The sequence below is a fragment of the Pristis pectinata genome, chromosome 10, assembly GCF_009764475.1.
Source record: "Pristis pectinata isolate sPriPec2 chromosome 10, sPriPec2.1.pri, whole genome shotgun sequence".
NCBI classification, from domain to species: domain Eukaryota; kingdom Metazoa; phylum Chordata; class Chondrichthyes; order Rhinopristiformes; family Pristidae; genus Pristis; species Pristis pectinata.
Window position 1 is genome coordinate 50,457,367 of NC_067414.1, and position 13,126 is coordinate 50,470,492.

The 13,126-nt window shown below is 34.7% G+C and overlaps 1 protein-coding gene across 1 annotated transcript in view; it reads left to right on the forward strand.

Annotated features, from left to right (window-relative positions):
• Positions 1-13,126, forward strand: part of lama2 (laminin, alpha 2) — a 287,962-nt gene that overhangs the window by 155,878 nt on the left and 118,958 nt on the right. The window contains exons 18-19 of the mRNA XM_052024602.1: positions 1,729-1,815; positions 12,308-12,519. Of these exons, the coding sequence (XP_051880562.1) occupies positions 1,729-1,815; positions 12,308-12,519 (299 nt within the window). The remainder of the gene's footprint in view (positions 1-1,728; positions 1,816-12,307; positions 12,520-13,126) is intronic.

Genomic DNA, 13,126 nt, shown 5'->3' on the forward strand with positions numbered 1-13,126 from the left:
CAGGAACAGTTTGATAGTTAGTTACCTGATACGTTGAACTTCATCTCGAACTGAATAAGCACTTATTAATACATAAACACACTTTAACAGATATGAATATGTGTTGATATTTTTTAGTTTTGTTTTAGAGATGTTTTTATAGACTATTTTAGATATTTATCACTGTTCTTTTTGTTGCACTGAGATGAGCAGTAACAGTATTTTGTTTTTTTGTGTATTGAAATACTCAGAGAAATGACAATAAAGTAAATCTTGAATCCTGAATCTTATCATGCCTTTCCAGTGGGAGAAGTTACTCTCCTTCCCACCACCTTTCTTCCTTCCAACCATTTTTCTAACAATGCAGTCATATTTCCCAGTGATTCCTTTGTAAATACTAATTTTAGGAGATTCATGAAATCCACATAGATGCAATTCCTTTATCCTACTTCCCTGTTAGTCCATCAAATTATTTTAATGAGCTGGCCAAGATCTGATTTTCAGAATACATCAAGAGTAAGCCTGTTTAACTGGTATTCCTCAAAATCTCTTCCACTTAAGTCCTTTAATATATAGTCCATTATTCTTCCACCAAAGCTATGGTATGCAAACAGGGGACAATCTGTGTAAATGCCATTTACCAACAAATTATATAGGAGTAATTTTTCCTGAGAAACCATTTCTCAGTTCTCTGGCATAATTTTCCTTAGAATTTTCAAGCATTCTAATTCGAAGCTGCCCATTTTATTTCTGGCTTTTTTAAAATTTCAAAAGTAAAATTTATTCATAAAGAAATAGAAAGATGAACTACAAAACAGGACATGGCTTTTAGGCTTCTCACAGAATATAAAACATAAGGTATCTGATTTTTCTGTCTCAGGTTTAAGTAACTTCTTTAGAAACAATTCTCTTTGAATAGCCTTTACAGTATGCCTATTTCTCCTTAAAAAGGAGATGGGGCTTGTTTAATGTTCCTGCTATTTTCTCACCCTGTACCACAAACTATTTTTCTTCATTTTTTAGTCAACTTTGATTAGTCCTAATTTAATTATGCAAAATCTATCTATTATACTTCAATATTTTGCTTTTTTTTCCTGCATGAGCCTTTCTCTTTTGAACTCTTCCCATATTCTTCAAGTGTTTCTCTAATTCAATTTTTACTACCTGTTCTGTAAGCTTCCTGAAGATAAACCATTCGTCCCACAGTCCTGTTGATATTTTCAGAAGACTCCCTGTCAATGTACAAGAGCAAAAACAAATGGCATTATAAATGCAGAACACAGAAATTACTTTGGTATCATTCTTAAATAATACCGATTTGACAAAGTTTTTGCATGCATGGCAAATGTCTTTTGGGAACATGAGCAAATACTACATCTTGATATTTGAGTTAGCTACAACTTAACGATTACAGTTGGATACAATACTTTTCCAACCTTAGTGGCAAAGGAAAGCAGCTGTACATTCCTTTTTTATATGGAGCAGAGTTACTGGCTACAGGGAATTTCAGGCTGAAATACCATTCAGTTGCTGCCATTCTTGTGTACTTGGTGTTGGCTGAAATAGTCATTCCAGAGTGTTGCTGGAATGAGATCCCTGCTCTATCTTTGGTGCCGGAAAGAAAAAATAGTTTTAGTCAGTTGCACAGTATGATTTCAGTAAAGGACATTCGGCGATGCAGCTGATCCAATTTTCTTTGGTTTATCTTTTTATGTGTGTGTCTACATCTACTCACCATGAACAACACAGCTTTAGTCCGACCTGTCACTTGGATACCAGGGGCGAGATAATATGTGATCAATGTCTTCCTGGTTATACAGGGCCACGATGTGACAGGTAAGAAGTCTCTGGTCTTTTACCTCGAACTCTATGCGGCAGAGAATATACACTGTCACTGTCCTGGATTTTGATTTGGTAGCACCATTGTTGATCAGGAATTAAATTACTAAACTGGATATCTGTTTGCTATGAGTATTTCATAAGATTATCACAGAAATGAGCTATTAAAAACTTTACAGATGAAAAAAAGTCGCAACTGTGGATAAGTTGTTTTGCAATTTAGTTTCTTGTATGGATTACATGCTTTCATGAAACACTGTTGATTTGGACTGACACATGAACTGTTCCACCAAATATAAAGTTCAGAAATTATATTTCTTTATATCTTCATTTTTTACAGAACATATTTAAATATAATATATACCTTTTCTGTGGTTATCTGTGTTCTCTCAAGTTTTGTAATACCTCAGTAATAGCACACAATTTTATGAACTACATTATATATAATGACCTAATCTCATAGAAACAAGAAGCCTTTAAAATGCTGAAGAATCTTTACTGGAATTTGAAACATACATAAGCTTTCTAACTGGAAGTCAAGCAAAGAATAAAGACTTTCTTTAATGCAGTGTGTAGCTGAACTTTCCAGCTAGTTTGAAATAGAATTACTTTATTTGACTTCGCTTTTGAATACTTCAGTCTAACACTTTAGGAGAATTTAACTTGCATTGCTTGCTAAGAATCTATATGTGCTTTCATGAAACACTGTTGATTTGGACTGACGCATGAACTGTTCCACCAAATATAAAGTTCAGGTCTCTTGCACCCATTGAAAATTAATATTCTGAAATATCAGTGATTTCTGTCCACTGATTTTTGATCTTAGTAAAAGAAAAATGTTAATGTTCTGATTCCATGATGGAACACAATAATTTATTGATGTTCCAGTATTTGTGAAAGTGAGTTTTTAATTTGCCATTAATGCAGAAATACAATTTAAGTGATTGCAGAATTGGAAAGTCAGCAGAAGTCAGTAGGGTGAAGAAGGAAGCTAATGGCATGCTTGCCTTTATAGGTTGGGGCATACAATATAAGAGCTGGGAGGTTATGTTGCAACTGTCTAGGAAGGACATGATTGCATTGGAGAGAGTGCAGAGGAGAATCACCAGAACGTTGCCTGCATTGGTCAGCTGTAGTTATGGGGAGAGATTGAATAGGCTAGGCTTGTTTTCCATGGAGTGAAGGAAGCTGAGGGGTGACCTGATAGAAGTATATAAGATTATGATGGGCATAGATGGGGTAGACGGTCAGAATCTTTTTCATGGGAAGCGTCTTGAAATCAAGAAGGCATAGGTTTAAGGTGAGAGGAAGGAGTTCTAAAAGGGATCTGAGGGTTGTTTTATTTTACTCAGAGAGTGAAACTCGCTGCCAGAGGAGGTGATAGAATCAGAAACAATTACTACATTTAAGAAAGCTTTAGATAGGTACTTGAATAGGCAAGGGTACAGTCCTGGTGTGGGCAAACAGGATTAGTGTAGATCCGCAAAAGGTCAGCGTGGACATGGTGGGCTAAAGGGCCAGTTTCTGTCCTGTACGACTCTATGACTCTATATCGGGAGATGATTCATTTAAAGGGAATGCTTTGACATGATACAGCTCATGTAAAGGAAAAAAACCATGTTATATTGGGAATGTCTGCAAGTGTTTTAGTTGAAGGAGACACCTGTCATTACACGTCACTACAGTAATGTGCTGTTCTTGCCACACTAATCAGACCAGACAGTAGGAGAGCTACAGTTAGAATTGATGCAGTTTGCATTTGTTTTAAGAAGCAAAAACTGAATTTGGTCCAAATGAGAACATGCAACAAGCAGTAAAGATGGAGACAAAAAATGCAAAAATGTTTCCACTGTCCATTAAAAATAACTGGTATGAAATTTCATAAGCTGGCTGAAATATATCAGGGTCTATTCATAGATGAATATTATTTTGGTCTGCTATTTGATAGTTACAGATAAACTTAATATAGCATCATGTATAATTTCTAATATTTTTAATCATCTGAAAACCTTTAAATCCCCTGCAGCAGTGTTCTCAAGCTTCAACTTTCCATTTATTTATAGGCAGTTGATAAAACTTCAAAACCTAAAATTAAAAAATAGGACACAAAAGAACATTCTTCATTGTACTAAAAAAAAAATGATCAATGAGTTGGAAAAACAAAAATAACTACAGACTTTGAAAATCTGAAATAAAAACTTTGCCAGTGATATCCAGATCCTGAAAAATGAATAAATTGTAAGAAAATAAACTTCTTCAATATTGATGTTGTCTGCACATCACTTACCCCAGAATTGCCTGTTCTATTCAAAACCTTTTGTATTTCATCTTAAGTCAATATCCCCTCATCCTATACCCTACAACCCATAGAACAGTGAGGTAAAACTTCCATTAGATCTTGATAACCAGCCACATGTTCAGTAGAAATGTTACATATGAAGCTAATGGGGCTTCCCATCAAATTTCTTTATAAATAGTCGTTTAATTTAATTAAAACCTGTCCAAGTTGCTCTAGCTTCACCAAATGTGGCTTCACTGTTTCCCCTTTCCCTTCCCATTTCAATCATACCAGTGGTTCATTAGGTGGAGTGAAATAAACTAAATAAAACTCTATTTTTCAGAACTTGTCTTCAAAATATGTATTCAACAAAATAACTTCAATTTAGTAACTTGGATTTATATTGTGGTGTTGACAAAGAACGTCTTCCAATACATCTCACACAACCATAACGGACAAGGGGGCTACACAACCAGTTAAATGAACATTAAGAGCTGTGTGAAAAGCCAGCTTGAAAACATGTTTTTTTTAAAGGAAGGCTTTAGAGGAAGCTGGAAAGTTGCAGAGTCTGGGAAGATAAACCTGGAGAGTTGCACAGTTGAAGATAATGTCAACACTGGTAGTAAAGAGGGAATCCAAAGAATGGAGATTGGCAGGACAAGGCTATGAACATATTACACCACAAGGATAAGATTATTTTAAAGTGAGACATTTAGACATGACCGAGTCTACACAAGTATGAGCAGGGGTGATAGGCTGGTGACACAGTATGTTGCGGGATTATGTTTGATTATGTGGTTTTGGATGAGCTGAAGTTTACTAAGAGAGGAAGATAGGAAGATCTATTGAAAAAGCAATACATTAGTTGAATCTTGACTTGACAAAAAAATTGATGATAGTTTTAACATTAGATTACCTGAGGAAGTCAGCAATTTTGTAAAAGTGACCTGTGTTAATTTACATCAGTATACATGTTACAAGAAAGGCTGGAATATATTGTCTTTCTAATGAAGAGATGCTAGTGAGCCACTTTCTTGGACTAGTATCTCCTAGATGAGGATACATGCGCAGTTGTATTGTAGGAAGTTCAGGTGTTTAATCTAGAGATGAAGGAAGGGTAATATATTTCCAATTAAGTCACACCTTTGGAGGGTAACTGCTGTGCTTACTCTTCTGGATGGTAGAGGTTATAGATTTGGAAGATTTTGTCAAAGAAGCCTTTGTAAATTGCTGCAGTGTCTCTTGTATGTGGCAAACCATGCAACCACACTGTGTCAGTGATGGAGGGAAGGTTGGTGTTATAGATGCTGGATGGTGTTGAGCTACTAAGAATAATTTGAGTTAAATGTAAGATCACAGATTGACTTGCTTCTGAATTTTAGATGATTTTGTGTTTCACTCTTTGTCATGCAAGCCACATTTCCATACAGTTAAGTAAAACTCTTCTAAAATGATAATAAAGCATAATGCTAGGTCAGTTTTTCTTTTTCAATCTTTTTATTAATTTTCAAATTAATACAGATTAATACATATAACATCGGTAATTATACACGTAATACAAAGAGATTGGGAGGACAATCATGGCATATATAGTCATAAAGAATAAAAAATATATTCTAGGCCCCACGGTTTCTTAGTAAACGAATATATTACAAAGAAAATCAAAAAGAGAAAGAAAAATATTTATTGTATAAAAAAAAACCCAAATGGAAAAAAATTATAAGTAATAAAAGGAAACAAACTTAAAAAAAAATCAAAAGAAAAAAAAACTGGACTGATATTTCTCGATGAACGAAGAGCATTATTATGTCGTCAACTCCACTCCTCTAAGTTCAAAGACTATTGAAAAGGGATCTATATCATATGAAAATATTGAATGAATGGACTCCAAACTTCCTCAAATTTAAGCGAACTCCTAATTTTTTTCTGAGTTCAAACATGATATAGTTTGAGAAAACCATTGAAAAGTAGTGGGAGGTATTGGATCCTTCCATTTAAACAAAATGGATCGCTTGGCCACTAATGTAACAAAGGCAACCATATGACAAGCAGCAGCATATAAGTGGCCAGATTCCGTCATTGGTAGCCCGAAAATTGCAGTGATTGGGTGAGGTTGTAAATCAATATTCAATATAGTTGAAATAATGTTAAAAAAAGTCTTTCCAATATTTTTCCAAGAGGACAGGACCAAAACGTGTCAAAGAAGCCACATTCGATTTACATCTGTCACATATAGGATTTATATGTTGATAAAAATGAGCTAGCTTATCTTTTGACATATGGGTCCTGTGAATTACCTTAAGCTGTATCAAAGATTGTCTGGCACACATTGAAGATGTATTAGCTAAATGAAGAATTTTCTTCCAAGTCTCTGTAGGCAAAGATGTCTGGAGTTGGCTTTCCCATTCATTCCTGATTTTGTCCAGTGATTCTGGACATATTTTCATAATTAAATCATAGATTATTGTTATCAAGCCCTTCTGATAAGGATTAAGGCCTAAAATTTTTTCCGTAATTTCAGTTTTGTAAGGTGTCGGAAAAGAGGGTATAGTAACTTTTAAAAAATTTCTGATCTGCAAATATCGAAAAAAGTGTGATCTAGGCAAATTGTATTTGTTAGACAATTGTTCAAAAGATGAAAAACAGTTATCAATGAATAAATCACGAAAACATACTATTCCCTTTTTCCATATGGAAAAACCTGAATCAAGGGATATGGGGATAAGGCTGGCAAATGGGATTAGAATAGTTTTTTTTTCTCTCTCTTTTTTTCCCACCCCATTTCTTTGGAGCAGACTCGATGGGCCGAATGGCCTGCTTCTGCTCCCTTATCTTGTGATCTTGTGAACTCTGGATGGATGAAAGAAAAGATTAGATTGAATGGGCCTTGACAGGTTAAATTTATTCAATCCAAAAAATTTACGAAATTGAAACTGTATTTGTATTGTATGTTTAACAATTGGGTTAATCATATGTTTACTTAATTTGGTAAGTGCAAAAGGGAGTGAAGCACCCTAAAATAGAAACTAATGAAAATTCAAGTACTGATTGGTGCTCAAGGTGTACCCATTTGGGTCATTGAATTACATCTGAATCTTGTATTCAAAAGATTAAATATCTGATATTAATTGCCCAATAATATAATCTAAAGTTAGGCAGGGCCATACCACCATCCTTTTTTAGTTTTTGTAAATATTTCTTACTTAACCTTGGGTTTTTATTCTGCCAAATACATGAAAGAATTTTAGAATCAATATGTCAAAAAAAAGATTTCGGGACGAAAGTTGGAATCGCTTGAAATAAATATAAAAATTTTGGTAAAATATTCATCTTAACCGCATTAATTCGGCCTACCAATGATGAAGACAGTGGGGACCATTTAGTAAATAATTGCTTAACATGGTCAATTAAAGGCAATAGATTAGCTTTAAATAAGTCCTTATGCTTCTTGGTAATTTTAACACCTAAATACATAAAATAGTTACCAATCTAAAAGTTAATTGCCTATAAATTGGAGTTTGCATATTCAATGGAAAAAGTTCGCTCTTATTAAGATTTAATCTATAGCTAGAAAAAACACTAAACTGATCTAGTAGTGATAGTACTGCGGGGATAGATTACTCTGGATTAGAAGTATAAAGTAACAGGTCATCTGCGTAAAGAGATATTTTATGAATCTTCTGTCCGCTAGTAATGCCACATGTATTTGAAGAATCCCAGAGTGTAATAGCCAAGGGTTCTAAAGCAATATCAAATAATAAAGGGCTTAATGGGCAACCTTGTCTAGTACCTCGAAAAAGCCTAAACAAAGGAGATCTTTGATTATTAGTAAGTATTGAAGCCATAGGTGTATAATAAATCATTTTAATCGCATATATAAATTTAGGGCTAAAATTAAATCTTTGAAGTGTAATGAATAGATATTCCCATTCGACTCTGTCAGACGCCTTTTCAGCATCTAGTGAAACAACACATTCTGGAATTTGGGATGAAGGGTTATATATAATATTCATTAATCTCCTAATATTAAAATGTAAATAACGATTCTGAATAATTCCTGTCTGGTCTTCAGAGATAATTTGTGGAAGAACCTTTTCCAATCTAAAGGCCAATATTTTGGAAAATATTTTTGAATCTACATTTAATAAAGAAATATGTCTATAAGATGCACATTCAGTGGGATCGTTATCCTTTTTAAGAATTAAAGAAATAGTTGCTTCATAGAAAGATTGTGGTAGTTTACCCACTGATAGGGCATCTTTAAAAATTTTGGCTAACCAGGGAACAAGAATATCAGAAAAGGATTTAAAAAATTCAGCTGTATATCCGTCAGGGCCGGGTGCTTTACCTGAGTTCATTGAAAATATTACTTTCTTTATTTCTTCCTCTGAAATGGGAGCATCTAATGTAGAACGTTCATTTAAAGATAATTGGGGAATCTTCAGATCTCTTAAAAACTCGTGCATTAATGTAGGATCCTCAGGGGATTCTGATTGGTATAAAGAAGAATAAAATTCTTGAAAGGATTTGTTAATTTGAACCTGATCTATCATGTGGGTACCATCTGGTTTATGAATTTTATTAATCTGACATTTAGATAAAGTAGCTTTCAATTGGTTGGCAATTTGTCAGCATGTATATAAAATTGACTTTTGTTTTTAAGTAGTAGATTTTCAATTGAAGATGTTAATAATAAACTATGTTGTAATTGGAGTTCTGTTCTCTTCTTAAAAAGCTCCAGATTAGGAGTATCAGAATATTTTTTATCGATTTCTTTAATCTTGTCAGCCAATATACGTATTTCGTTATTAGTTAGTTTTTTCAATCCAGTGGAATATGAAATAATTTGACCACGGATATATGCTTTAAAAGTATCCCATATTATCCCACTGGAGATTTCTTCAGTAAAATTAGTTAAAAAGAAAAACGAAATCTGTTCTTTAATAAATTGGAGGAAATCTAAGTCTTGTAATAGAGAAGGGTTAAATCACCATTGTCTGACATCAAAGGATACATCTGGTAATTTAATTGATAATCTCATTGGTGCATGATCAGAAATAGCAATTGCATCATATTTACAGTCCATAGTAAGTGGAGCTAGTCTAGCATCAATAAAAAAAATAATCAATCCTCGAGTAATTATGGTAGACACGAGAAAAGAATGAAAATTCTTTATCATATGGGTGTAGAAATCTCCAAACATCTAAAATTCCGAATTCAACTATGAAGGAATTAATAGGCAGCAGATTTGTTTGGAAGTGCAGGATCTGACACAGATCTATCCATCGAAGGGTTTAGACAGCAGTTGAAATCTCCACCCATAATCACAGTGTATTCATTTAAATTAGGAAAAGATGCAAATAGATGTTCCAAAAAATCAGGGTGATCTACACCAGGTGCATAAACATTAACTGCCCATTTTTAATCACCATATAAATCCTATATGTGATAGATGTAATTCGGAGGTGGCTTCCCTGACACATATGTTTTGGTCCTGTCCTCTTTTGGAAAAATATTGGAAAGACATTTTTAACATTATTTCAAATGTATTGAAGATTGATTTACAACCTCACCCTGTCACTGCAATTTTTGGATTACCAAGGATAGAGTCTGGCCATTTATCTGCTGCCACTAACCGTATGACTGCCTTTGTTACATTAATGGCCAAACGATCCATTTTGCTTAAATGGAAGGATCCATTACCCCATACCACTTTTCAATGGTTCTCTCAAACTATATCATGTTTAAACTCGGAAAAAATTAGGAGTGGTACTGTTGATCCTTTGCTTAAATTTGAAGATATTTGCAGTCCATTTATTCAATATTTTCACATGATATAGATCCCCTTTCAATAACTTTCCAACTTAGAGGAACGGAGTTGATGACATAATATTGCTCTGTTTTTACTGAGAAATTTTAGTTCAGTCTTTTTTTTGTTTGTTTTTTAAAAATTTTTCTGTTTAGATTAGTTTGGTTAGATATATTGTTTATAATTTTTCTTATTGATTTGGGGATTTTTTTTCTTTTTTTCTTTATATAACAAATCTTTTCCTTTCTTTTATATTATATTCATTTACTAAGAGATCATTGGATCTACAGATTTTTTATATTTTATTGTTCTTTATGATTATCTAGGCCATGATTGTTCTCCTGATCTCTTTGTATTACATGTACAAACATTGATTTTATATATTAATCTGTATTAATTTGCAAACTAATAAAAAGATTGAAAAAAAACGGGCTAACTTGTCCTTCGACATATGGGTCCTGTGAACCACCTTAAGTTGTATCAAATAGTGTCTGGCACACATTGAAGATGTATTAACTAATTGAAGAATTTTCTTCCATGTCTCTGTGGGTAAAAGTATCTGGAGTTCCCTAGGTCAGTTTTTAGTTAACTGTTTCATTATTAATGATATTATTTGTTAAATTTCATTTAACTGGAGCACATATCATCTGTGGCAGTAACAATTTACAAATATGTGATGTGACAAATACTTGCCAACATTCTGTGTGGGAGCTCTATACTGCTGCTGCAAGTAATTGTGTTTACTTTGTATTTAAAATAAATCTTGTCCTCGTGGTTTAATATCTTTGTAACCTTGTCTTGTTCCTCTCCATTCTTCTGATTCCCTCTTTTCTGCCACCGTTGACTTTCTTCAGCCATGCAACTCTCTAGGTTTATCTCCCCAAACTCTGCAACTTTCCTTCTTCCTCTAATGTCCTCTTTAAAGAAAACATGTCTTCAAGTTGGCTTTTCATCACACTACTTAACATTCATTTAATTAGCTTTGTTAAAATATGGAAAAAAAATGATGAAGTCATGTTCATTAAGCTGAACACCATTCAGCAATTAGTAAGAGCCAACCAAGGGAACAGCCAGCTCTGTCCTACCTGCTGGCCAGCTCATGTCTGACTTTCACGCAGAAGTCAGAGGTGAGCTGAGGAGGGATGCTGGTGTATCTGACTTCTGCTCTGCCACTGAACATGCTACTGGAACCAGTGGCGGAGCACTGACATGCTGAGCAGCTGAAGACATTCTGCATCTGACTTCTTGGCTTCACTTCAGCCATGGCTGGTATAAGAGCGTGACCCCACATTCATTAGCATGGTGTCACTGACCTTGAGTAAGTGCAGGTAAGTGATGTGTTTAATTTTCTTTATTCTACTTTAACCTAATATTATTAATTTATTTGCAAGACTTCAAGATATTTTTAAAAATATTTATCATCCTAATTTTATGTATTTTTTTTTGTTGCTACTTAAGTCTATTTGCACTGGGTTTAAATTGCCTCTGATTAACAGAGACTATTAAAAACAGATCAAAGGTCTTTGACAGCAGTGAGCTGTAAACAAGTCATTGGGACAGTTTGGGATGGGCCTCAGAATCTGCCCTCTGAGGCCCAGTAAATACCTGTGCCCTGCTTCGTTTCACAGGTTGCTTTCAGATACAGGCAGTCAGCTTGGTTGGCGCTCGATTCTGTATGATCCAGCTCATTGGCTCCACCTGAATGGTCATGGATGGTCTCAGATAAATGGCCTGTAAAGATTCATAGATCAGATAAACCTTTTCTCATAGAATTATAAAAAACAGAAGAAACCAGCTGGTTCTGAGTATCTCTATAAAAAAAAACGAAACAGTTATCCTTGGACTACCTCAATGCACTGTTGTAATGAAACTGTGTGAACAATGACTGTCCACAAAAATTTAACGGCTGTTCATCAGACTGCCACAGCCATTGGGAGAGTACTATGTTTGATCACTTTACACAGTGCTCTGAGTGACATCTCCCTACTCTGCCCACTTCTAGCACCTGCAGAAACTAACGACATCAACATATAAGGTCCCAGGTTCAAATCCAGGTGCCCCCTCTATCTACTATTTTTGTTGTGTGTACCTACTCTATGTGCCTGTGATGCTGCTGTAAGCAAGTTTATCGTTGTACTGTACCTCACCATACCTGTGCAGATGACAATAAGCTCGACTTGATACGGTACCATAAATATATGTATTCTCATTGGTCACTGCATTGGAATTAATTCTGTCCCCATTTCTTGGGTGTTATGTAGCCAAATTGTGTCAGATATATCTTTAAAACAATGCAGTTTGAGGTTCTGGGAATATCTGTACTTGAAATAGCACTGTTCCAGCATAAGCAATTTTGATTATCATTGAGTGATTAATCTTTGAACCATGTTTTTGTTAACCAGATGCTCTGAAGGGTACTTTGGACACCCCAGTAAACCAGGTGGCTCATGTCAGCCCTGCCAGTGCAATAGTAATCTTGATCTGTCAGTACCTGGCAGTTGCAATACATTGACAGGAGAATGCCTACGATGTATTGAGGGAATTACTGGTCAATTCTGTGATGAATGTGCTGATGGATTCTTCGGAGATGCCGTTAGTGCCAGGAGTTGCCAACGTAAGTGTGCTACATTGTTCATTTGGTATTTGCTCCTTAAATGTGGCAACCGGAAACAATAGAATGAGGCTTTGTGGCCAGTGCATGGTAAAGTGATTCTTGGTCTTTTGGGCAGAGCTTAAAATGGTAACTATTTTGAATGTAGAAGTTTTAGCAAAGAAAAATCTCAAGAGTATGAAGGTATAACAGAGGTATATAACCCTCAAGGATAAATCCACAAAGGTAATTCTTATAGTTTGAACAAGGACAAAAAGGGACTTAATCGCGACAGTTTTCTTGCTTCTTAGACAACAGAAAGCCAGCTTGATTGTAACAGCTCATCATAGGTTTTGCTTGCTGGCGGGAGTTTACGGAGAAATTTCTCATCAACATAGTAAATGAGTTCCCCTTTTATTATTTATGACCTCAGCAATGAAAACAGACACAAAACATTTTTTTTAAGTCTCAGGCATTTCCTTTTTACCCACTAGAATCTTTTTCGCATCTTAGCTTTTTAAGGACTTGTATTTGGTTTGACATCCTGATAAAAGTTCTTAATATGTAATACATTTCTTGTTCTAGTTTGCTCCCATATGCTTTTATTCACTGTTAATTAATTTTTAGCCCA